The 27190-nt window shown below is 45.4% G+C and overlaps 1 protein-coding gene and 1 long non-coding RNA gene across 5 annotated transcripts in view; both read right to left on the reverse strand.

Annotated features, from left to right (window-relative positions):
- Window positions 1-4064: 4064 nt before the first annotated feature.
- On the reverse strand, window positions 4065-19780 carry LOC145722263 (uncharacterized). Its single transcript, XR_014146387.1, has 2 exons — window positions 9672-19780; window positions 4065-8874 (listed from the first exon to the last, which is right to left on the reverse strand). It is a non-coding gene; the product is annotated as an uncharacterized LOC145722263 (long non-coding RNA).
- A 4432-nt stretch (window positions 19781-24212) lies between these two features.
- DRC8 (dynein regulatory complex subunit 8) overlaps window positions 24213-27190 on the reverse strand; it is a 115033-nt gene continuing 112055 nt past the window's right edge. For all 4 annotated transcript variants that reach the window (XM_081824482.1, XM_081824483.1, XM_081824481.1 and 1 more), the window contains one exon: window positions 24213-24608. In XM_081824482.1, coding sequence (XP_081680608.1) covers window positions 24493-24608 — 116 coding nt within the window. In that variant the 3' untranslated portion in view covers window positions 24213-24492. The remainder of the gene's footprint in view (window positions 24609-27190) is intronic.

The following is a 27190-nucleotide window of genomic DNA, read 5'->3' on the forward strand; positions in this document are numbered from 1 at the left end:
CGATGGACTCTGAAAAACAAACTGAGGGTTCTAGAGGGGAGGGGGGTGGGAGGATGGGTTAGCCTGGTGGTGGGTATTGAGGAGGGCACGTTCTGCATGGAGCACTGGGTGTTATGCACAAACAATGAATCATGGAACACTTCATCTAAAACTAATGATGTAATGTATGGTGATTAACATAAGAATAAAAAAATAAATAAAAAAAAAAGAAAAAAAGAAACAGAACCAAGCCTTAGGTACTCATGGTGACCTGTGCGCCCTGGGCAGGGCTGTGTCTAAGCTAGGTCTACTCTTGGACTGCTCTGTATATGAGCCGATTAATTCCTCTTTAGGGGTTGAGCTCTCTGTTACTTGAAACAGCAAAGATCCCATCTTGAGTCAGGCATTCGTATTTAAGAGCATATACACTGTGCAAAATTGCACTTTACTATTTCCTTAATATGTTCCTTGTTTCTTCACTAGAGGTTTATAAAAAGGGGATAAAGCTTCCTGAAAATTCTACTTATGAAATATTTGTATGGGTTTCAATGGTTATAAAAAATCTATAAAGTTTTCAAAACAAAGGAAAAATGTCATTGGCAAAATTCATTTTGATTTATATTTGCCCTAAATATTTAGAAAACAGAAGTCTGTGCTTGACAAACCCAGAGCAGAGCTGGATTGACACAATACCTATCAACACATACACCATTCGGTTTTTGTAAAAGGCTGGGCACCACATTGTTTTGGGTTTAGTGGGCTGCAAATCAAAGTGAGCCAAGTCTAACACTGCCCTTAACTTATCCCCCCAGTTGCATCATTCCACACTGTGTATATATCAAACACTAGGCAACTTCCCATCTGAGAAACTAGCTCAGAACCCTTCCATGCAATGTACTAAGTGACAGGTGTCTCTGTATCTAAAATGGAACTTACAGCAGTTGTTAAAACTGTCACAATCACCACTTGAGTACACAAGAGAAAGCCCCCAGCCCCCAAAATGCTTGAAACATGTTGAAAATAAAAGGATGAGCAAAAAATCTAGCAGGCAAATGAAAGTAACGACAAAGCTGGGATTTAGTTACTTATAAGCCAGAACATCCACTGCAATAGAATTCAGATTTACTGAAAGATTGGAAAAGAAGTCAATATTCCTTAAAAGGGGACTGGTTAAATAAAAAAGGTGCATTTGCACCACAGAATGCGAGGCAGATAGTGTATGAGGTAGGTATTTATGATATTTATGAACTGGGTGTGCAGGATCTATTGTTTAGCAGAAAAGTGTGATGCATACAGTTGCATACAGTAGGCGCCCCACCCACACGCTTACACAGAACTCCAGAGAACTGGTGAACTCAGAGGGGGTGGGGTGGGAACTGAGTGGTTGAGGGACAAGTTTATAAAGAAGAATTCATTTTTATTCTAAGAGCCTTTACACCTTTTGAGTTTTGTACCAAGTGCACTTTTATTCATTCGAGAAGTGAATTAGATGATTTCATATTTTTACATCCACAATCAACCTTATTTCTTTAACCAAATGGTCACCAGCCTCTCCCTGAGCCTCTGGCATTCACACTGGATCAGTTCCTCACTCATAATGGTCACTTTTATTATGAAAAAGAAATCAGCTCTTCAATTTCTCATATGTTGTTTTCTGATGGAGGAAATTGGGGTTAATAAAGCCCTTAGTGTTACGTTTAAATGTGTGGTTGGCTATAATCATTAAACACAGCAGAACGGAGAAATTATTTTACCTAAAAATCACGACTACGTCTTGGTCCAGAATTCTCATTGCTTATTTACGCGTTCATTTATTTGTCCATTAATTTGAAGTCCTTGCTGCAATCAGCTGTCAACCTAGCCACAATTTCTTGCTACCAGTAGATCACTGCAATCGCAACGGCTCTAGTCAAGTGGAGTGCTCCCACCACCACGTAATAGCCAGGGGCACGCTCTGTGCTCTGCCAACATCCACGGCCGTGGCTAGCCTGAGCACGCCCAGCTCTCCACCACCTCTGCCCAGCTCCTCATCAGGTGGCTGAATCATGCCCAGAGTCTCTAAGCCGAGGAGTTGCCAGCCATCCCAAGCAGGCACGGTTTTCTCTCTGTATCCTATCTGCTAGAAATCAAAGCCCTGCACACTGATTATCACCGACTGCACAACACGGAGCACCTTCCAGCCGTGGGTTTCTCCTTAGTTCCTAAAGATCCTGGAAGGTCTCTCCCCATTCTGCAGAGGAGGCTGCACGGTGAACCTCGAGGGCACTCTGGAAACCTCGCAACCACCCGTGGCTTCCCCAGCAGGCCAGCCCACGTTGTTCCCGGCTCCTTTTCCTCCAGATTTATTCATGGCTTCCTGGAAGAGACTGGCCTGCAGTTTCCATCTAGAAAAATACATCGTAGGTGCCATAGTTCACTCAAATTCCCTTCTTGTCTATTTCTCACAGCACAGTTGGAATGTCTTTGACTCAAGGATAGTTCCGATACCAATATAATGTAAAAATGGAACAGGCAGTCCCTTCCCAGAGTTTTCAAAAATAGTCAGATTTTTGTAATTCTCACGCACTGTCCCTGCGGCTTTTGCATGAGTCTCCATCCCCCTGCCTGGCCTCCATTCTTTCCCATTCGAGACAGATTTAAAAGTAAGGGGACATGCTTTAGTTCTGCTATTGTCATTTGGTGACAGAAGGAAGCCGCATGCAGTAACAACACACCGACTGCAAATTGCTTGACACTGGATGTGTTTGCGAGCTTCTCAGTATTGGAGAAAAGAATGAGGAAAAACAGTAATTTTCTTTACAGGGCTTAGAGGCTCTTACACTGATATTTCTGAATGTCAGATAAAAATCATTGCTGGCTTTATAAGTATCAGCCGCAAGAAGGGAGATAAAAACAAAGTATTTTGTACCACACAGCATACGATAAGGAGCAAAAGAGCCAGGATTTTATTATACAGTTCCTCTGTGTAGTTATTTGATAAAATATTTTTTACAAGAGCAGTATTTATGCTACTCTGACAGCATTCATCTTGACATCTATAGTCTAAGACAAAGATACTCAATGTTGCTCGGGGGTTCAGCTATCACCCAGGTCCTGCCTTGAGAGTGCACCCCTGAATCTCTGGGGGGGGATGTGAAGGAACTCTCCTTCCTCATAGCTCAAGAGTGGGCAATAGTTCTTTTAAAAAAATAATTTACATCAGCTGATTGATAGCATCTCCCTTTAGTACATTTTTAAGAAATGAAAAACCTGACCATGCAATCAATCAGTCGGGCTCTTCAGGTATCACTGGATTCCCTCTGGAACAAGTCCTCGGCCTGACATGAAGAATGGCAGAAATGGGCCTCTGGTCAACCACGGAGCTTTGCACAGTGGTTTCCACAGGGAAAGGCATCCAGGAAGGGATCTGGAGGCAGCCTAGGAAAGCTTTTTTTAAAAAGAACCCTGGCCTGCAAACCAATGAGGGACATGATACAAGAGACCATTATAAAATTCAGATAGTCTTTTCATCAGTGCTCCCTTTTCATTTTCATTTCAACCACAAACAAAATCTAACAGCACAAGATCAACTCCTTTAGTTCCAGACCAGACATTCTGAATGATGTAACGGCGTACCCATGGTTGTCCGAACAGTGATGGGGAATGTCACGCTCGGTGCCTGGACTCATGCCCATCTCCCTTTCATTGCGTCCCCAGCACTGTGCCCTGAATCTCTGTGCGTCAGCTCTTTCCACTGTAGAGTAGGGACACCGACAGTGACTTATTGTAGAGTTTTTTGAGGCTTACATGAGATCATGTGAGGGAAGTACCCGGTGTGGTGTTTGGCACATGGTAAGTGCTTAATGACTGTTAAGTGTTCATATCATCATCGTTATTATTACTCTAATATGTTTCCAGACTTCAGTTCTGATTTCATATCATATGTTCATAAGTGGCACATTAATTTTACACTGGAAATCATGTTTTCTGTAGCCAGCTCTAAATGGAGGACCAGTATGTGCTCCTTCTATTGCATTTTTCCCCATAACTGCATGATTGTTCCAAACAATAACCACATTTTCAACTTCTATATTTTCCATGGTGCCCGGTACAGTGTAGAGCCAACAATGGGCCTTATACATGGGACTGAAGCAAATATAAGAAAATTTAAAGACTAAGAGGACACTTACCTTGAGGGGCACCAAGCAATACACAGAAGTGTTGAATCACTATATAGTCCACCGGACACAAATATAACACTGTATGTTAACTACACTGCAATTAAAATTCTTTTAAAAAGTACCAACAATAAATTTTATTCCTAAAATAATAAAAATGAAAAGACAACAAAGAAATACAAAGATATAGTTCACACAGTGGACAAAATCTGTAATCGATCTCAACACTGATTGGGTTAAGATCACTAAGAGTCACTCTAGATAAATTCTCACTGGCTTTCTCTGAATCCTTACAGAAAAATAGCCGGAAACCTCATAAAATTGGCATTTCAACTGTGTCTCATTTGACTGACTCACTTGTAAGAGACTGTAATGCGCTTTTGTGGGGGAGAAACTTCACAAGAAAAATAAAGTTGGGAGCACAACAGAACGAGCAAGCATTATTTATAGATCAAGGTAAAATATATCCTGTTTTTCAAAATATAAGCTTTTATTATAAAAATAATTCTAGTGTTGCCTGGGTGGCTCAGGCAGTTAAGCATCTGCCTTCGGCTCAGGTCGTGATCCCAGGGTCCTGGGATCAAGCCCCGTATCGGGCTCCCTGGTCAGCGGGGAGCCTGCTTCTCCCTCTGCCGCTCCTCCTGCTCGAGCACTCTCTCTCTCTATCAAATAAATAAATAAAATCTTAAAAAAATAAAAATCATTCTCAAAAAAGTATAAAGAGGGAACAAGGAGTTGTTGTTTAATGGGTACAGAGCTACAGTGTAGAAGGAGAAACTTCTGGAAATGGGTGGTGAGGACGGCTGTACAACAATGTGAATGTGCTTAATGCCACAGAACCATGTGCATAAACTGATCAAAATGGTAAATTCTGTGTTGTGCATATTTTACCACAGTAAAAAAAAACTATGAAAAAGTTTAAAATCACATATTTACTTTCACACATTTCTCTAAACATAGCAACACACAAATATAGTAAAATTTTCAGTAATCTTCTCTCCCTCAGCTACAGATACCTCTTTTAAACTCCAATAATGGTAAAGATGACCTCAAAGGAAATACTTAAGCAATAGGATCATTCACATCCTTTCAGATTCGCCGATGGTGACCAGAGGGTTTTCGAGAAGTCCCCCAGCTCTTGTGCTGTGTTCTCTTGGATGGACTCTGGTACAAAAGGTGTTACGTTGTTTACACAGGAAATTTTAAAGTCAGAAGGAAAAAGCTGTCTTCCACGAAAGTGAAGAGAAAAGAGACAAACAGAATAGGCACTGGAAACATTTCAAGAGGTAAGAAAGAGCCAAGATCCACAGATATCATGAAACTAAAAGACACTCCTGTAGCCTTCGTTAGTCAATTGATTTTTGCAGCCCTGGGAAAGTCCATGTGCCCTGTAAAGAGACTGTTCTTAGCTCCCTCTTTTCTGCAAATGGCTTGTGGAGGATTGAGGGGGTGGTGAGCCAGATTTTTCTTTTACAAACACGTCACCCTGTGGTCAGCAGGTGGGCAGATGCTTGGGCACCAACATCCTGTGCAGGTCACCCTTGGTTCCTGGCACCAACGTACACACTTGGTGGTCTCAACTCAGTGCACAAGAGCACTAGACAAACACCCAGGACTCAGGTGAAGAAGAAGGGGAGGGCTGTCTCCCCGCTGCCTTTTTATTGTCTTCATTGCTCTTTCTCATTATCCCCTTTTGTCAAAAAGTAAATGACAAAGTTAATTTTTAGTAGCAAAGTATGCATTATTTTGGTCTTTGCTTTCCTAGGATATATTTACTAGCAGGTTTAGTACTCTGTGTCGACGGGTTCTTACAAGTTTGCACATGTAGTTATTGGCTGTTGTTTTATTAAAAAGGAAAAGTGTCCTTTTCTCAACAATCTATAAGCTGGTCTATTACAGTGGACCTGGTGGAAGTTTCTGCCCAGTAAGAAGCTTTTTTCCCTCCAATTTTAGGGTGGATAAGTCCACACTAAAAACTAGCAAACCCCAATTCAACAGCCTTGTAAGGAACAAAGATGGTGGCACTTCCTCTTATTGCCCTTCTGTGGCTGTGAGCCAGTGAGCTGTGTGACTCAAACATGTTCTATAAGCATGCCCAGCACAAGCAACAAAAGCAAAAACAGACAAGTAGGACTCTATCCAGTTTGAAAACTTCTGTGCATCAAAATCAACAAAGTGAAAAAGGCAATCTACAAAATAGATGAAAATATTTGCAAATCTTATACCTGATAAAGGGTTAATATGCAGACTATATAAAGAACTACAAGTCAACATCAAGAAATCAAATAACCCAATTTAAAAATGGGCAAAGGACTTGAATAGACATTTCTCCAAAAGATGATATACAAATGGCAAACAAGCATATGATAAAATGGTCAACATCACTAATCATCGGAGAAATGCAAATCAAAACAGGTGATAGGATGACTACTATCCAAAAAATAGAAAATAACAGTGTTGGCAAAAACAGAAAAATTGGGGTTCCTGGGTGACTTATCAGTGAAGAGTCCGACTCTTGGTTTCGGCTCAGGTCACGATCTCAGGGTTGTGGGATCAAGCCCCACGTCAGGCTCTGCGCTGAGCATGGAGTCTGCTTGAGATTCTCTCTCCCTCTCCCTCTGCCCCTCCCCCTGCTCGTGCCCTAAATAAATAAATAAATAAATAAATAAAATCTTTTTTAAAAAACAGAAAAATTGGAACCCTTGTTCACTGTTGATGGGATTGTAAAATGGTGTAATCATTATGGAAAACAGTATGGTCGTTCCTCAAAAAATTACACATAGAACTACTATACAATCCAGTAGTCCCTCTTCTGGGTATATATCCAAAAGCACTGAAAGCAGGATCTTGAAGAAACATTTGCATGCCCATGTTCAAGCAGCGCTTTCCACAAGAGCCAAAAGCTGGAAGCAACCATTCTCTCGATGAATGGATAAACACAATGTGGTATGTGCACAGAATGGGAGTATTATTCAGCCGTAAAAAAGAAAGAAATCTGGTCACATGCTCCAACCTGGATGAACCTTAAGGGCATTAGGCTAAGTGAAATACCCCAGTATTGTATTATTCATAAAAACACAGATACTGTATGATTCCACTTATAAGGAGGGTCCTAGAGTAGCCGAACGTATAGAAACAGAAAGGAGGATAGTGGTTACCAGGGGTTTGGGCAGGGGTGAGAGGAGTTGTTTAAAGGAAAGCTAAGGCTGGAATCCTGAGGACACAAATGTTTAAGGGTGGGGATCAAGAGAGGGGAGGGGATCTGGAAAGAGCAAGTCTTTGAATCCAACAAGTGTGGGACGCTGCAGTGAACTCACACAGGCTAAGGCTGGAACTGGCAACTGGGATGCGCGGTGAGCTGGTCAGCGGCTGCAGAGCGAGTGGAGGGCAGAAGGCAGGGCCAGGGGCCCCAGACCAAGGGCCGCAGGGCCGGACAGAGGCCAGTGGTGAAGGGCGGGGAGAGACCAGGGCTGGGGCGCATGCGTCCTACGGAAGGGAAGTGTTCTTTAAAAGAGGGGTAGACCTGAGTAAGATCAGGGTCGGAGAGAAATCAACAGGTAGATCAAGAGAAAAGGAAGGAGAATGCAGGGCCGAGGAAGACCGGTAGGGAGGAGGCTAGGAGGTAAGGACGGGTGGCGGCGCGCAGGCCAGCTGGGAGACGAGGGGCCGCTGGCAGGGGCTGCTGGCACCAGGGGTCCGGACTCAGGGTCGCTCTGGAACCTGCCCGGGAGCCGTAGGCCGGGACGAAGGGGCCCGCGAGTCAGGAGGGGGCAGTGTGCAGGCGGCAGCGGCACGCGGGGCCCCACTGGGTCCGCACCTCCAGGCCTGGGGGGTCCTGGAGGGGTCATTTGCCCAACGACGGGTTGCCGAGAGTGTGCAAGCCTGTCAAATAAGAGGCCAGGTCCTCGGATCAGACTGAGGCCCAGGGATGCGGCAGGAACTTGTAGAAGAGCTGCCAACATCTGGAGCAGGCTTTGATTTCGTTTGTATTACAGGAGGTCGGTAATGGGGTGCGGTGTGCAGCTCCGGGTGTGCGTCCAGAGAACAGCCTGACCCCCATGGCACTGGGCGGTCTGTTACCTACATGCACACCTCTGCTTCCCGCCTCTCGACTCGGCCCCGCCTCCACTTGGCAACGTGCAAGCACAGAAAGTCAATAAAACGCCTTAGCTGACCCTCTGCATGGCGCCCTGCAGGCCTCACGATTTCCGTGTGTGTGTGTGTGTGTGTGTGTGTGTGTGTGTGTGTGTGTGCCACTGCTGATGGGGCCCCGTGTCTACCTTCTGGGCCCGTGGTTTCTCCTCTCTGTATCAGGGCTGGTGCCTGCCCACTCAAGCTCACTATTGCTACGTTGCTCCCAGGACCCGAGCCCTTGGTGTTAGCCGTGTATCCGGGTAATGTCCATCAGGGGTTTAGAAATGCAACCTTTCATCGGAGTTAGGTTACAACTGTTTGGAAGTATTTCTATTTCCTATGCCACATGAATTCCCCACTCCTACATTAAGGGAATTTTGAAACTGTCTGGTCCATCCTGATTATTGCAGAAATTTACTAAATTTCTCTCTGGCTTACAACTCCACACTGTGTGGTAACCAGTGTGTGTTGTCAGATGACCAAATTTAAAGTGGAAGACATAGAACCAAAAAGATGCACATCCGAGCTGTGTGGGTGGTTTTCTTATTATAAAATACACATTATTTTAAATATATAATTTAAATATGTTAAATATCAAAATATACTAAAATACATGTGTGTGTTAGTTGATTATTTCTATGTGTTGAGCTAGGGAAGAATCACATTCAGGATTGTTATGAATTCTTGCTGTACTATTATCACTGACATAAATAGCTGTTCTAAATCATCCTTTTCTTTATAGCCTTATGATATTTGAAATCTGTTTGCCAATCTGCAACAGCTTTATTAAATTAAGCCAAGTCCAAACACTTCACTTCCACCCACATGAAAAAAGATAGATTCACTGTGACAAAAATAGCAGTTACCCCTAATGCAAAGCCTATCAATCAGCAGAAAATAATCAGGTAAGCAGAATGGTACCCAGCACAGCTTTGGCTAGGACACCCAACAAGTTGGGGGCCCATACTTCCCAGAAGGGTACAGGCAATTTCAAGCCCCACCTGTAACACACACTGTGATAAAAATAAAATGCAAGCTTTTAAAAGAAACCAAGAAACATTTTTTTTTTGAAAAATTAATGAACCAAGCAAACTGCCATACCCTTGGCTGTTCAAACTACATTTCAAAGAAGCCAAACAGCCCAGGAAGGAAAATTATCCTTTTTAAAAAAGTTTTATTTATTTATTTATCACACACACACACACACACACACACAGAGCACGAGCAGGGGGAGCAGCAGTGGGAAAGGGAGAAGCCAGCTCCCCGCTGAGCAGGGAGCCCGATGAAGGGCTCGAACTCAGGACCCCGGGATCATCACCTGAGCTGAAGGCAGATGCTTACCCGACTGAGCCACCCAGATGCCTCCAAGGAAAATTATCTTTAACAGAGGAATTCCAGTACATAAATACAAAAGGAATAACAGCATTTTTAAAAATCACCATTTTGCAACTCCTAATAAATAATGTTTCTAAGCAAGTATTAGGGAAAGGGTGATGGGGAACTTTATGTTCACTGGATGTGACAGCAACTGGATCCGAGCAAGTGATGAACAGAGAGACAATGCAGACAGCATGTGCCTCCCTAGGGATGGCCATAAAAATACCCCACCTCCAACGAAGTTGCAAAAATGCAAAAACAAAACCAAAACTGACCTTGAACTTGATCAAACCTCTAGGTTTAACAACTGGTCTACAGGAAGTACAGGGAATAGAAAACCACACCAAACACTACCACAGAAATGCAATCAGATAAACCCCAAACATGGAAAATTCTATAGAACCAGTGACCAGGCTTTTCAACAAATAAATGACAAGAACAGAAGGGGAGGGGAGTGTTAGAGATTGAAAGACACATCAACCACATGCAGTGGGTGGATCTCCTTGGGATCCTGATTGGAATAAAACTATAGTAGTAAAAAGACATTTATGAGACAACTATGAACATTTGAACAATGACTATGTATCAGACAATATTAAAGAATCATTGTTAATTTTTTTTTGTTATAGTAACAGTTTCATGGTTGTGTGGAAAAAAAGGGAAGGAGGTCCCTGTCTGTTAGAGAGAGTATCGAAGCCTTTCCAGACGGAATGACATGATGTCTGGAATTGTTTCAGAGATAATCCAGCAGGGGAGATGGTAGAGGTGGAATAGATAGGGCAAGACTGGCTGATAGTGGGTGATGGATACACAGGGGTCCATTTATCCTATTCTTTTTGTGTTGACATTTCTTACTAGAAAGTCCTTTTTGAATCACTCAAACAGGTGATCAGTGCCTTGCAAAGGCAGCTCCAGAATAACATAAGCTTGCTTGTTCTCCACCTGTTAGTTCTTCTGCTCACCCCCTCCATCAAAGCACCCCTCTAACTTCCAATGTCCCCCCAAAAGACCCTGTGAGCCAGGTGACCATTGTCCCTTGCCCTGTATACTCAGTATCCTGCCCCCTCCTGTCTCTTTTACCCTGTCCTGTCCCTGAGCCACCCTCCATCCTAGGTCCATGTTTAGATTTTAGACCAAGAATGTGCTTCTTTTGCCATCTTCTTCTTGCCCGCTTCCAGGAGCGGCCCCTCATCCTCACCCCACCTCTCCTTCCCTGGATCCCACTCCTGGCACAGGTTCCTGCAAGCCAAGCAGTGTTCACAGACCTCCTTGCTCTGTATGGGGCCTGCCTCTCAATACGGTGATTGTAAGAATGGATTCAGAGGTTCTACATCCACGACTTCCCCAGAGATTCCTGTCTCGACATGAGCTAAATAGGAGGCCCCCACTTTGGCTTCAGGTTCCAGCCATGTTCTCCAATCTAGCTTCTAGAGTCAGGAGATACCAGGCTGTTCATAAACCATCCTGGAGGTTCTCTGACCCCCGTCTAACCAGTGGGTTTATGACTGTGCACTACTGTGTAGAGCCATGGTGGAAAGCAGGTGTCTGGACCAACCAAACCTTTCTTCCTCTACTTACTGCCTATTAACGCATCATCAGGAAAGGTCCAGTGTTGGCCCCAATTTCAGGTCACCAAGAATCAACAACACATCATTAAAAACTAAATATTGGATGAGATGAGCCTAAAACATCTCATACCCTATACCCAGGAAGCTCTCAGAAGCCAACCTAAAGAGACTTCCACCAAGTGAAAATGGGGAACTGTGAGCATCAGTAAGAGGGACTGCAATGGAGGGAAACACACCAACACACATAAGTTTACAACAAACACATGTAAGTTTACGACAATGCTAAAACTCAAACAAACAAAAACTCATTGGTCACCGTTAGAGAATGCTAGGAAACCAAATCATTATTTTCAAAATTGTTAAAAAAATTTTTTTTTAAAAACCCTCCCAACATTTATCCTTTTTCTTGTAGGACTGTACCACTGGGTAACCAAATAGTAGATGAGGAATAGTTTTCTTTAAAGAAGAATTGCAACTAATAAATGAAGAAGGAAGAAGTAGATTGTCGTGATTTTGCAGCCCCTAATGTATTAATAAACCTAGCATTCATCAGTAACAGCACTGATGCCCAGACAGGTATCATGCACTTCATGATGAAAGGACACAACACCTACAAAGTAATTTGAGTCTCAAAAAATCAAACCAGAATTTGATCAAGCCTAGATATAATTGCCAATTTATGGATTAGAGAGGACAGGGGAACGATTTTCAACTGCATAGACTGTAGGGATGCAGCCAGCCAAATCCAGCCCGGGGAAACTCAACAGGACAAACAATGTGGTTTCTTCAATAATTACGTGTTGGTGGGGGTGGGGGGGGGAAGAAAGGTTGGAGACAAAAATTATATGTTAAACGAAACTTAAAAAAACACATCAACAAACTACAATACAATCAATCTTGGTTGATTTCTAATTCAAACTATTTTTTTCAAAACCTCTCATTACATTTATGGGAAAGCTGATCATTTGAACATTGGCTGGGTATTTGATAACATTAAGCAATTTTTATTTTTTAGAGGTAATCATAGTATTGTGGTTATGTTTTTTTAATAAGAATCTTTATCTTTTAAATATGCATGCTGAGGGGGAGCCTGGATGGCTCAGTGGGTTAAGCGTCTGCCTTCGGCTCAGGTCACGATCTTAGGGTCCTGGGATCGAACCCCGAGTCTGGCTCCCTGCTCAGCGGGGAGTCTGCTTCTCCCTCTCCCTCTGCCTCTCCCCCCTCCGCCATGCTCTTGCTCACTTTTTTTCTCTCTCTCTCAAATGAGTAAAAAAAATCTTTAAAAAAAACATGCATGCTGAAAATATTATGGATGAGGTGACATGATGTCTTGGATCTGTGGGAGAATAACGAGCATGAGGACAATGCCTGAAGATGGAGTCAGGACTGGCCTCAAGGTGACAGCTGCTCAGGAAGATGGACGTGGGGATTCACTGTACTCTGCCCACTAAACTCCCCATAAAAAAGCATTTTATAAGAACATGTATATTGTAGCCTGGCGGGATAATTTATGGAGTTATTATTTTGTTATTATTCTTATTATTCTTACAGCTATTAAAAGAGATAAAAAAATTAAAAGTGAATCTTTCTCTACTCCTCCCCAGGCACCCCTTCCCGGGGCAAGCTGTGCTTTGAGTCCCGGAGAACCGGGGCTTCTTTCGCAAACAGGGCAGACGCAAAAGGCCTTTGCTTTCAAAAGCCCTCCCACAAACACGCCAACAGCTGAACTGTCTGGAGAGAGCAGGTGGGGTCTCTGGGCTTGGGGAGGGGGAAGGTCAGAGGAGGGCGGGCATGCAGGAGGGGAAGGAAGGTCCCCTCCTCTACAGCTCAGCTTCTTCTATAGTTCACTGTAGTCTTAACACCCATCGTGTGGAGAAAGCTCCATGTTTAGAGAAGGTGCTCAGGTTCCCACTGGTTTCTTCACAAGGGCCATGCTAGTTCCCCATACAGCAACCCGAGAAGATGATAGGACGTCTCAGGTGGTGCTGGGTGATGAGAAACAATGGTCATGTTGTGGTAAATATAGTCGGTTTTAGAGGTATTATGAAAGCGCCCGGATTCTTGTGTGACACAGGTAAGCTGAGGGCTCTTCACGATATGATTGGACATTAGGTACTTGGGAGTCAGACTCAATTTAGAAAAACAAAGGCACCAGAGTGTGATGGTCACTTTTCATGCTAAGGATCATGTTATCCATTAATTCCTTCCTGATATTGAAACACTACGAACCCCAAATCTCTTCGCATTTATCTTTAGACACACAATTTTTGTTAACGACTTACTTTTGGTAGCCATGACGCTGCTGACTCATCTAGATCTAGCCCCTATAATTTCTAATGAAGCCCCCAACAGTGCTAATTGGGCCCTGATTAATCTTGACTCCTTTCCACTCAGGGCTGAAGATCATGAGCGTTTAAAAGAAATTGGGAAATCATGGGGATCGTGATAGTTCACTAAGAATGTGACAAGAGGAGGGTGCCTGGGTGGCTCAGATGGTTAAGCGTCTGCCTTCGGCTCAGGTCATGATCCCAGGATCCTGGGATCGAGTCCCGCATCAGGCTCCCTGCTCAGTGGGGAGCCTGCCTCTCTCTCTCTCTCTCTGTCTCTTATGAATAAATAAATAAAATCTTAAAAAAAAAAAAAGAATGTGACAAGAGGGGATATTCTTGGATTTCACAAGCAAGTAAAAAGTTTGGAGCTGTCGTTGAGTTCGATGCAAAATACCTGCAGTATTTTCCAATCTAGGTGAGTCCAAATTGTCTCAGGGAGTCTGACAGCCCATTGAAAAGAAAGACCTGGGTGAGGGTCTAGACACACAGAGGCCCTCAGTGGTACTGGTGGATGGGGATGCAGCGGGATCCGGGATCTTATGGATACTTCGTTTCCTCTGTGTCTTTCTCCTCTTCCCCAACTTAAATTTGGATTGCCCCCAGGTTCAGACCTCAGAGCCCTCCTCCTCCCTATCCCACTGCCCTCCCTAAGTGATCCCACCCAACCCCACGGCTTTAAACATCACCAAACACTGACTCTTCCAACCACAGCCTCTACCCTGGGCTCCAGGCTCTGACAACCAGCCTGGGTGTTTAGTTGGTTTCTCCATGTTGCCATATCCCCCACCATACCCTCCATTCCCCCCAAAGCTTGACTAATGGCACCTTGTCACTCTGGCCAAAACCTGGTGGTTTTCCTTGACATTTTTCTCTTTCTCCACTCACATTGAATCCATCAGGAAATCCTTTTGATTCTACCTCCCAAATGGATCGAGGCCAACCACTTCTCACCCCAATTATCATTGTCACCCTTGTCTGAGAGGCAAAATCCCATGCGACAGGCCACGGACTGATTCCACACCATTCAGTGGCTTCTCTTCACAGTTAGCAAATATCCAAAGTCCTTTCCCAGACTACGCAGCCCCTCATGTTCTGGGCCTGCCTCCCTCTCCATCCCCAACTCCTGCCCCCCTCTCTTTACCCAAGCTACCACGGCCTCAGCGGCCTCCTTGCTGTTCCTCCAGGCTGCCAAACACTTGGCACTTGCTGTCCTCTCTGCAGCGAATGCTCTTCCCCAATGCTCCTTAATTTCTTTCAGGTCACTGTTCAAATGTCACCTCCTTGGAGAGGACATCCCGTATTGCCCTGGCTGGAACAGAGCCCCAATATCATCTTATCCTTATCTTGCTTTTTCTCTGCAGTGTTTGTTCCTATATGACATATAGATTGATTGACTCATTGCGTCTCCCCGACTAGAAGCCAAGTTCCATTAGGGTAGGGACTTGGTTTTGTTCACTAGAGCAGTTCCGAGCACAGAGTAACATTGAATAAATGTTTACGGAATGAATGAGGTTAAAATGACATGTCTGCCCTTTTTCATAAAATTCATGAGGTCACTAGTTTAGGAAAACAGCCTTCCTGATTCCCAGAAATACTCCAAGGACCTGAACTCAACCTCATTATATAATTCTAAAAGATTTACTATATAAGAACGTATTTCTATTAATCACTCAACAGATATTGACTGAGCATTTTGTAGAGACAGATACTTATCAAGCCCTTAATGCTCAGAGTATCCCTACAAGGTAGATATGATGACTGCCATCTTATAGCTGGGCAACCGAAGTAGAGACCCATCCCAGGGTCACGTATCCTGCACCTCGCACAGGTGGAATCCCAGAAGCAGGTCCATTCTTTCCCCTAAGCCATGCTGTAAAACTATTTTAGCATGAGCTTCAAGCCACTTCATTCCAGAACATTCTCTCCCACCCAGTACTAGCAGCAATACCCACAGGAGCATAGTAACCTCTTGTGATTCATCCAGTCATCCCCCCTATGAAGCCCTTTGGGAGTCCCACATGCAGAGCTGGCTGCTTTCTGCTCTGATCCCAAAACACCTCGCTAACACTGCTGAACACCTATTGCTTGGTATAACTGCTTGTCTTGATGTCTCCCCCATAAGACTGAACCCTCTCAAGGACAAGGACTGTGTCTCATTCATTGCGGCATCACTGGTGCCCAGAACAGCGTCCGGCACATACTGGGAATTCAATAAAACTTGACTGAATGAGCAGACGAACTGCCATTGGGAACTGCGATTACATCTCAAGAAGCTGGTGGTGGAGCAGAGGGCCACGTGGGCCTCGTTCCGGCTTCGGTGATCACTCTTCCCCTCTTATTTGCGTGTTTATTTCCCCAGTTCCTATTTCTTTGCTTGAATATTTGGGACATATCCTGCCAACTGTTTGGTGTGACGGTGGCTCATTCTTACTCAGCACCTCCTCCAACTGATAACTGTTCAGAGTGAGAGTGTACCTCTTGAATTGGTATTCTTTTTTTTTTTTAAGATTTTTATTTATTTATTTGAGATAAAGTATGAGCAGGGGGAGGGGCAGAGAGAGAGGGAGAGGGAGAAGCAGACTCCCCGCTGAGCAGGGAGCCCAATGCGGGACTCGATCCCAGGACCCCAAGATCATGACCTGAGCTGAAGGCAGACGCTTAACCAACTGAGCCCCCCGCCGGTGCCCCTTGAGTTGGGATTCTGCTGTAATGATATGCTTTGTGGGCTCCATTTCACTGCAGCTGGGGTGGGGGGTGGGGGGCGGTTCTTGTTTCTGTCTGGCTGGAAACAGTCTGCAAGGGCTCAAATTTGGTGCCTCCTGGAACTAATCCAATTGAATCCTCCAGTACACATTGTCATGGGCCTTTAGAAAGCTCAAGTCACCAATGGAATGCAGACATTTAAAAAATCAATAGATACTATTTTTTGCCTGTCAAATTGGCAATATTAAAAGCCAAAAAAATGCTGGGGGTTTCTCCAGAACAGCTCGAAAATACATTCTTAACAATAGGCTTATAAATAGGGGCGTCCCCAGCTCTTTAAAGATGACTCACCCATTCTACTTCTAAGAATATATTCTAAGCAAATTATTAAGATTTAACTACCTGGATGTTTATAACGATTTATCATAGTAGAGAGAAACTGGAAATTATTTAAATGACCAGGAATAAGGAACTAGTTAAATAAATTACAACAGATCCCAACAATTAGATACTATTCTGTGATTAAATTTATATTTTGGGTGAAGATACATGAACACAGAAAAATTGTTCATGGTGTATTGAAGTACAGATTACATAATAGCATGTGTCATATGAATCTTGTCATAAATATTTGCTGTGTTTATTTATTTCTCCTCCCCCAGGTGGGGTAGCCAGGGGTTGAATGATCCCTGGGATGATTCCTGCCTTCCACAGATGCCTAGGAGCAGGAACTCCTCAGTCCCCGGCTGTCCCTCCCAGGACTCTGACCTGAACCCATGCAAGGTCACCCCCCGAGACAGGGGCCCTTGACAGGCTGTCCCAGTTAGAAGGTGGTTGCTATGTGTTGCTCCTCGTTTCTTTGCCCCCAGAAGCCCTCATGGCTCCTGTCTGCCCTGAGCCTCATTCCCCCACTCCCGTGGGCTCTGTGAGCACCTCTGCCTCCCAGTGAATAATCAATCCCCTTTTGCTTTGGTTAAGCAGGCTTGTTTCCATCCTTATAGTCAAGAACCCCAACCAATCGACTCCCCCGTGATATTTTGAAGAAGTTCTATAAAGATACATAGTCAGTTAAGCAGCTGCCTTCGGCTCAGGTCATGATCCCAGGGTTCTGGGATCGAGCCCCGCATCGGGCTCCCTGCTCCGCGGGAAGCCTGCTTCTCTCTCCCCACTCCCTGCCGCTCTGCCCGCTTGTGCTAGCTCTGTTTCTCTGACAAATAAATAAAATCTAAAAAAAAAAAAAAGATATATAGTCTGGGGTTTTCTTTTTTGCTTCCTGGTATTTTTCTAATTTCTTTTTAATAGCTATGCATTGCTTTAAAAATACTGTAACAATTTTTAGAGTATTTTACGTTTTACATGGCTTTCCCAAAAGACCCTTTCCTCTGGAGACTCTCAAAATTAGAATCAGATCTGACCACATGCATCATCACTGGGTCCGTGTGTCAGGAAGGCAGGCAGGTGTCCTAAGGGCAGCACGGGGGTGCCTTGGCCCCCCTACGCACTCTCACCCTTTACTAAATATATGGGTGCCCAGTGAAGTGGAGCATTCACAGATGTTATCTGGTTTTAACAAAACTAGCCTCCCTAAACTGATAAGAGGCTTAAAAAGTTTCCCACAAAGTGGCCTGGAATTGAAAATAGCACTGGCCCTGTTAGCAGAAGTGAGCACCAAGAAAATGGCAGAGCTGTGTGTCAGCTAAGTGACAAGTCTCATCTGATTTCGTGAAAAGTAACTAAAAAAGATTGTGAATTATCAAGAAGACCAGCCGGCAAATCCATTTACCTTCATTCTCACTAACAATGAACTTTGCCCCCGGGGATATCATGTCTTGAGCGGGTAACCGGGCTCCGAATGGAGCCACCACAGCCGGCAAGATATTTAAAAACTGAGCATGTCCAGGAGACCCTGGGTGGCTCAGTCGGTTAAGCATCTGCCTTCGGCTCAGGTCATGATCCCGGGGTCCTGGGATCGAGCCCCGCATCGGGCTCCCTGCTCTGCGGGGAGTCTGCTTCTCCCTCTCCTTCCACCCCTCCCCTGCTCTCTCTCTCAAATAAATACAATCTTTTAAAAAATAAATAAAAATAAAAACTAAGCATTCAGAACACAAAAACAAACCCTGAATTTTTTGAGGTACACTTAAAGTCAGGTAATACTCAATCCATACTTTCATAAATTGCATAAACTTAGTGATAAATGGTTAGACGCCTCTGTCAAGATTTCGTACGGAGCAGCTGACGACTAACTAGGGAAGGATCATCTGCACAGCCACGCCTATAAAACTATGTCCGCATTTTCAGAATGAGCTATTTTATCCTATCTCCTTCTCCAAAGAATTGGAGTTGGCCCCAAATTTTCAACTTCATGAATTTTTTTGATCAAAATAAAACACTGTTTCCTCAAATGAATGAGAGTTTTCTCCAGGAGGTGAGGTGAATAATTTATGCCACTTTAAAAGCACTAAAAAAAAAGGCACTATGGCTGCCAGCAAATTTTTAAAAAAGAAGAAAGATCCAGCAATCCCACTTCTGGGTATTTATCCAAAATAATTGAAAGCAGGGTCTCCGAGAGAGAGATGTACACTCATGTTCATAGCAGCCTTATTCACCAGAGCCAAGAAGTGAAAGCAATTCAAATGTGGTGCCTATTTCTGCACAGCCGCCTTTGGACAGGACCCAGATATTTACTACTACCACTTTTTTTTTTAAAGATTTTATTTATTTCTTTGAGAGAGAGAGAGAGAGAGAGAGCACAAGTTGGGGGAGGGGCAGAGGGAGAGAATCTTCAAGCAAACTAACTCCCTGCTGAGCACAGAGACTGATCTGGGGCTCCACACGCGGGGCTCGATCTCACCACCCTGAGATCATGACCTAAGCTGAAACCAAGAGTCGGACGCTTAACCGACTGAGCCACCCCAGGCACCCCATGAAGTAAAAGCAATTCAAATGCCCCCCCCCCCGATTGATGAATGAACAAAATGTGGTATGTATGTACGATGGAGTATTATTCAGCCTTTAAAAGGAAGGAAATCCTGACACCTGCTACAACATGGATGACCCTTGAGGACATTATGCTGAGTGAAATAAGCCAGTCACAAAGAGACAAATACTGTATGATTCAATTTACACACAGTATCTAACTCACAGTCATCAAACTCACAGAAACAAAGTAGAATAGTATTTGCTAGTGGCAGGGGGGAAAGGGGCATTGTCTAATGGGTATAAAATTTCAGATTTGCAAGATGAAAAGGTTCTGGAGATCTATTTCACAAAAACATACTCAGCACTATTGAACTGTACACTTAACAAATAATTAAGATGGTTCATTTTACACTGTTTTTTTTTACTACAGTTTTAAGAAAGATGAAGCACTGCCTAAAACCTCCTAATTTCATAATTTAGAAGTAAACTTAAGAGCTTAAAATTAACAGCACCAGGATAGCAAATCTCCTGGTATCTCTACTACTGTACCTTAGGTGGCTCTCCACCCTCAACCCATAGATTAAATACATTACCTACCTGCCTACCCAGGCAGCAGGCCTCTCCCTTTCCCACCCTCCCCCTCTCCTCTTTCCCTTCTCCCCTCTCCACCCCCCCCTTTCTCCTTTTCCTCCTTCACTTCCTCCATACCCAGGCTGGTTTCCTATAAGTAAAATTTGTGTCGTACCTTATACCCATTTAAAGAATTTTCACTTTTATTACGTCATTTGATTTTCCCACCAGCCCTGTAAGGTCAGTGTTCTTTCCACTTTGCAAATTAAGATGCAGAGACCCAGCAATATTAAATGACTGCACCCTCTGCCTTGTCAGTCAGTGGCAGAGCCTAGCTCCACACCCCACACTTGACTTCACAATATAGTACTGCCCCCGAGATTCTGTCCTAAGGGCCTGGATGGGAGCCAGGAGTCCAGATTTCTAACAGACACCCCTCCCAGGTGTCCTGACGCACGAGATTAATGACCCAACTTGAAGAAACACGCAGCTGCCCCGCCCAGCACGAGGTGGGGCGTATGTGACCAGGGGGCTCTCTGCTTTTTTAACGTGCCCAGAAGAGGCAACGTAGGACACTGACCTTCTACAAGGAAGTGGCTGTATGAACAAGGCACTCTCCCACCTGGAAGCAGTTAGAAAAGGCAAAGGAGGGAAAGCAGGAAGGAAGAGAGAAAGATGTAGATGCACCCCATGCCACGGAAAATAATCCTGCCAGTGGAAATCCCAACCAGTCTTGGACATTCTCTTTGTCTCTCAGCACTTGGCACTTGGATGCTTGGGAAACAGGAGAAGCAGAGCTGGGCTCTATTTTCCATGTCAGGTGCACGGCAGGGGAGCACCTGACCAGAGTGAGTCACGGACAACACAGGGATCGGAGTGGGGGTACCTCCTGACTCCCAGGCCCGTGCTCGGGGCCCTGAACCAGGCAGCTTCCCCAACCCGGAGGTGCGAGGATGAAGCTGTCTCCCCACCTGGCCCCGCGGAGCTGGGGGGAGTGGCAGGCTCTGCAGAAGGCAAGGGTCATAAGGACAAGCAAACCCTGCAAAGCAAACCCTGCACAGGAGACCAAGCACTCCTCTTGCCAGGAAAATGCCCTTGTAGTTGAAATCAGAGGCTGGCGGCTAAGTGGGAGAGAGAGGTAAAATATGAACCGAAATGGTCTGAATAGAAAGACACGTGTTCCCTTCGTGACTATGCCACGTTTATTCTGCAACTAGGAGATAAAACGAGATTTCTGTGGGAAGTCTGTGTTGCTCTTTTTTGGAGGCCTTAAAAAAACCCCAAATTTGTGCTAAAGATAAATGAATCAGATTCCAAAGAGCTAACTCTTATGACTACTAAAGAGAGAATTTCCTTGAGACAGGCTGTGAAGTAGGACATCAGTCGGAACTTTCGAGAGAATTCTAGACGGGAGCACCTGATCCTGAGGCATCCTTCAAGGAGGGCGCCGCTACTCAGAAAGATTATGAAGACATCGGGGCTAACTCACCAAACTGTGCTTCTCAGGCACCGGGGTCATGCAGGGCAACAGGCTTCTAGAAGAGAACCCCGAGCAGCCAGTGTGCTCCAAACAAGTCCACGCCTGGCTCTCCGCCCCGGGCACCGGCACACGCTTCGCCGCAGCATGTTGGTGCTGGCCACTGCTGCTGGACCACGTGTCCCCGGGTCCGCTGCCTTAAAGGACCTTTCACGTCCCTGCCGCCCTCCTCAGCGGCTGCAGTGTGTCCCGGATCACAAGGGGTCTGAGGGGCCACCACACCCCCCTTCCCCATGCTGCTCCACCCTGGCCCAAAGGCATGTGGCTCAGACCCCCGTTGGGTGGTGAATCTCACACACATGGCTAAGTGAGCCGCACGCCCACCTTCCACTTGGGTTTCAACCCTGGCAGAATTCTGGGAAACGGGAGGCACAAATGCCTCCCATCGCTGCACCTTCCATAAGTGATGCTTCCTCACCCTCATTTGTATTTGCTATTCCAGCAGCCTGGGTTATTACTCGGGAATGGCAGGGGAGCCAGCCCCCCCCGCCCCCCCCAACCCCCGGCCACACTAGTCACTGCCTGTAGAGGCTTGTCCTGAGGCCCTGCCCCCTTTCAGTCTGGTAGCTGCCCCTCCCCGCATCTGTCCCTCATACGAGGGCTCCACGGACCATCACTACACCTGCGTGCTCGTGACTCCCCAACTGCCTGGACCTTCGGTTCCTTCCATCCCAGATGCCAAAACCTGAACCCTGAGTCAACACAGCAACCCTCCGTGCTTGTTCCTGAGCCTGGGTTACTGAACACAATCCTCCAGGATTCCCTGAAAATCCTTACATGGGCTCTTGCTCATCTCCTGCTCCATAACCCGCTCTCTTCTTCCTCGTTCGACAATGAAACCGAGGCCATTGGGTAGAAGCTGTACACGCTGGTTCGCTGCTCCAAACCACCCCAGAGCAACCCTTTTCTTGCGCTGGGATCCAGCCCCTCCTGCTTCCTTAGGGTCTTCAGCTTCTGTGCTGGCCCTCAGCCCTCGGAGGACAAACCCACATGCTTCCACTCTGCTGAAAATCAGTCCCTCCGCCTTGCGGTCTCTCTCCAGCCCTGTCCTCATGCCCACAGTGTTCTGGCCCTCCAGCCACTGAACCCTGCACCCTGTCACTCACCAAATCTGCTCCTCAGAGGCCACCAGTGAACTCTGCCACAACTGGTGGACATTTTCCGTCTTCAATTTACCTGCCCTCTCTGCGGCACTTGGCTTCTCCTTGTGCTCCTCTCCCCCTTGCCCCTCGTGGACTCCTCCCCCTCTGCTCGCCCTTAAATGCTGATGTCCCCCCTGCGCTGTCGACGCTCTTCCTTTTCCTTTCCACTACTCTTCTACTACTTTTTTCCTTAACTATTGCTGAGATCTCCACAATCCATCTCTCTTGCTAGATCTTCCTCCTACTGACCCAACTGATTGGATGTCTCCCCTGGGTGTCTCACTAGGTCCCCGATCCCAGGATGTCCACCGCCAAACTCCCCATTTTGCCCACCAACCCTGACTTGCTTCTTGACTTTCTCACTAAATAAATGGCTATCTATAATCCACCCGCTGTCCACCCACTTGGCTTTTCCCAACCTATCCCCTTCCACCAACCAAGTCCCTTACCACCTAGTCTCCCTGCTTCTAGTCTCGACTCTTCAAGATCATTTTCCATACAATTTACAAATGATCTTTCTCTGTGATCTTCAGAAAAAGTCCAAATTCTAACACGAAAAACCTAACTGTATGACCAACCCGATATCCTTAACGATACAGCTCCTCTCTACCACCCCAACTTCATCTCTCACCATGTTCCCCAAGTCTCCTACACTACCTTCAATTCCCAGAGTGCTCCATGTTTTAGGACACCCCCAGGGTGTCTGTACTCGCTGCTCCCCTATGGAAACCCCCTGTGTCCCGCCACCAGCTTAGTAAACTACTCGCCTCTACCTTAGGTGTCACCTGATCTGGGAGGCCCTTTCTGCTCACTAGACCCTTTCCTCACCCAGAAACTCACCCACCAGGCCGAGTGAACTGCCCTCTTTTGCACTTCAACAGCACCCTGAATGTGCCCCAGGCTGAAATGTGGTTGCTGACTGACTTGCCGATCTCCCTCACTAAACCGTGACCTTCATGGGTTAGGGATGGAGCCACCTCGCGACTCCAGTTCCTAACAGAGTACCTAATAATACTCAATAAATGTTTCATGAACCAATGAACAAACAGTGATAAATCATCTCTCCAGTAGCAGCCCCCTGTCTTGCATGCCTAGGAGGAAGAATCGTAAGCAACATCAAATGTTGGGGGGGAAGCATCTTCAAATAGAAATCACTGTGTGTGCATGACAGAACACATAGGTTATGGAAGATTATTCATTTTCCTTCACCTTATTTTGCCCTTTGCTTGTAAGTCCCTGGGTCTTTCTCCATCATGATTCCTTGTGTTCAGACTTTATTCTGCTTTTCCCACAGCTGTAGCTCCTCCATACCACACAATTTCTCAATATTCTTACTCAGTATTCAGAGCAATATTCTCACAGCAGCTATTCTGAATAGCTAAGAATTCTTTTTTTGTTTATTTTTTAATTTAAATTCGATTAGAATAGCTAAGAATTCTAAAGACCGGAAGAGAACGGTCACTCCTTAAGTTGTCAATTTCCATTCAGTCTTCTTGTCTCTAGATTCAGTGACCTCAACTCCATTCGCTACTCCGCACAGTGGTAACACACCGGATCAGCACACTTACATTTTTACACTAAGTTACTAACATTTCAAATGAGATTTGTAATCGACACTCATAAGGGATTAATTATTAACATTCCTTTCAACAACTCCCCCTCCCCATCCAGATGCTGAAGGTTTGTTATTTGTTGCTTTCACCACGTTGATACTGGTCCTCACTTTGTGGTCACCCAAGATCTTTCTATGCCAAACCTTGGATCATTTCTGGTCATTCTTCATTTTGTCAGCGTAATGAATTTGAAGGTCACCGGGGTTTTATTGTAGAAAATCCACAACAATCCACGGATAATGTTAAAATGTTTTTAAGAATAAGCTTTAAAATAATTAGCCATTGGTCATTCCATAAGGCAGACATACCAAATAAATTTGTGTTCATCTTTAAAAAACAAAGTATTGTGAAATAGTTGTCACTGGGCATTAATTAGCATGTGTAGAAATTATAAGATGTGAAATTAATAGGGACAGGCCATCTCTATGGTCATCCTTTCGGTGAGAAATTACGTCTCCAGAACCTAGCTGTCATCCACCACCATCATGGCTATGTAGTCCTTGTAATGAATGGAATTCGATTCTGGGTCAATGGCAGCAGACAGCATTTCTTCCATTTCTTCCTGAGAAAAAGGCTCACCTGGGAAAGATAAGAAGGGAGATTCATCACTGACAATCTTCTGATCGTCTTCTTTCTCTTTCCACCAGCCAGCTTCATTGCCCTGCAACTGCACAGGCCCCCGCTGGGTCGCCAGCTCCCCTCCCGGGGCCCTGGGGTCAGCACATCACACCAGTCCAGAGATTCCAAGAGCGTGCTGTTGTGCCCCAGGCAGATTTGGGGCTTACTTTACCTTGCAGACGTCATAGCTCAAGCAACCTATAAAATTGATCACTTGAGCCAACACAGCAGGAGAACATTAAGACATCCTGAACAAGGTTGTTTCTTTAAATTAAGGCTATTGGGATTGCCTAAGGATTCACCCGAAGTCCCAGTTTTCTAGGGAGTCTAGTCATTACGTTTGCAAGGGTGTGAGGATAGGACCACATGGTCTCGATGCAAATTGCTGAAGAGCAGAGGCTCGAACTGCAACAACTAGGTCTCTGAATATTCCCTAACCAGGTCCGGCCAACTTCATGATGCCAGCTGAGCCCAGGGACAGATGCCATTCATCCACTGTGTCTAAACGGCCCTCTTTGTTATAGTTTGGCCCAGTGTTGCTGTCAAACGAAACCAAAAGTGGCATAGAAAATCTGTGGCTTTCGCTGGATTCAGACAGTAGCTGAGGATCATCTTGGACATTAGTTTCATCAAGATGAGAAGCAAACTCAGGATGAATGTTGGAAATATTGCCGACTACTTAAGAAAGAACTTTGTCCTGATATTAAGCAAAAATACAGAAACATCAAAATTGCCACTTTCCCACCTAAAGAGTCTTCTCTGAGCAGATGAGTTACCAAGGCCTGAGGATCACTTACCTTCTGAGCTTGTCACCTGCCACCATGAACAGGTGGAATTCAGGAATTCAGCTCGTACTACAGAAATTATTCAAGTGGTGATCGTGATGACAATGATGACAGATTATGAAACAAGGGGAGTGTGTCAAGTTCTTGAAACCATACTTACATCCTAAGACAAGAATGCCTACAGAGCCTATGGAGACAGATTCTGAATCTTTCTTATACCGGGCTAAATCCACTGCCAATGAATTCTGATGGGCACCATGGAAGTCCTTAAAAGAATACTAATAACAACTATTTATTGAGAGCTACTGTGTTCCAGACACTGACCTATGTGCTTTGGATACATTAACTAAGTTAACCTCCCAGGTACCTCATTAGAGGTAAGAACTGCTACCCCACTTACAGAAGACACCAGGGGCACCTGGGAGGCTCAGTCAGTTAAGTGTCTGACTCTTGATTTCAGCTCAGATCATGATCTCAGGGTCATGGGATCAAGCCCCACACAAGCCCCGCATCAGGCTTCCTACTCAGTGGGGAGTCTGCTTCTCCCTCTCCCTCTGCCCCTCCCCCTGCTCTCTCTCAAAAGCCCCAGTAGCCTCCTGACGGGTCTCGCCACTCCTCTGATGAACCGCCAGCACCAGATGGACCTTCCAACAATCTCTCCTGCACCACGAGGCCCATGTGCTCAGCACCCTCCAAGGCTTCTGTGGTGCCCACACGGTGACTTCCAACCCCCGAGCCCAGACCTCAACAGGCCAACCCACAGATGTCCCCAGATTCGTCTCCTGCTGTCTGCCAGCAAGACCCTCTGGGCCCTCTCCCCTCATAGACTCTGTGATATCGTGATATCACACTCACCCCTGCCTCCCCGCTATTGTTCACACTGTGTGATCAAGATGCATCTCTCTCCATCGGCCCCTTCACACATTCTTCGTTCATCTGCTCATTCATTCTTTCATTTATTCATTCAACACACATTTGTTGAGACTGACTGGGTGGGGGCTGGAACGCATAAGACTTTACCCCTGCTCTCAGTAACTCACCCATACAAAGTCTACCATCCTGAGAATCCACTGTCTTATATTGTGAACTGTCTTATGTCACTTTTCTTTCCCCCAGTAAAATATCCTGGAGAAATGGAGATTTTAGTACCTCTCACTGCCCTTAGTGTCCCTCACCTCCACACAGCAGGTCACCATATTAATGACAATGAACTCTTTCTGGCCAATTCATATTGCCTAATATAATCCAGGATTCACTCCCCTTAAAATGTGAACTCCTAAGACATCTGTTACAGTGTCACAAGAGGTTGGTGGCAGCTGTGACAGCCATGTCATTCTTGCCCTCGCTGCCTGTGGCCCCACATCGTGGTGCATCAGGCAGACGCGGTCCAGTCAGCTGCGCAGGTGGGCGCAGCATTGGTCTCCCCTCCTCGCAATTAGTTGCACTTCTGATTCCGTCTCAAGTGATTACAACTCTGAATCACACTGGACTCGATCTGCAAACCAGTGAACTGAACAAAGGATGGGAGATTGGGGAGGTGACCAAGGGAAACATGGTTTCAAGAGAACGCCCATTAGGCCACTGACATTCAGGGAAAACAAACTTACACATCAGCCGAAGCAGAGAGAGTGCCTCAAGGAAACATGGCGGCATAGATAGGTGTGCCGATTCGATGGCTGAATGTGTGTGCGTGCATAGGTCAAGCTCAAAGCAAATATAGAGTTCCACCAGCATAAAAAGCTGTAAGTTTGTGTGGAT

Source organism: Leptonychotes weddellii, chromosome 6 (genome assembly GCF_054177405.1).
Source record: "Leptonychotes weddellii isolate Sample4059 chromosome 6, ASM5417740v2, whole genome shotgun sequence".
Lineage (NCBI taxonomy): Eukaryota > Metazoa > Chordata > Mammalia > Carnivora > Phocidae > Leptonychotes > Leptonychotes weddellii.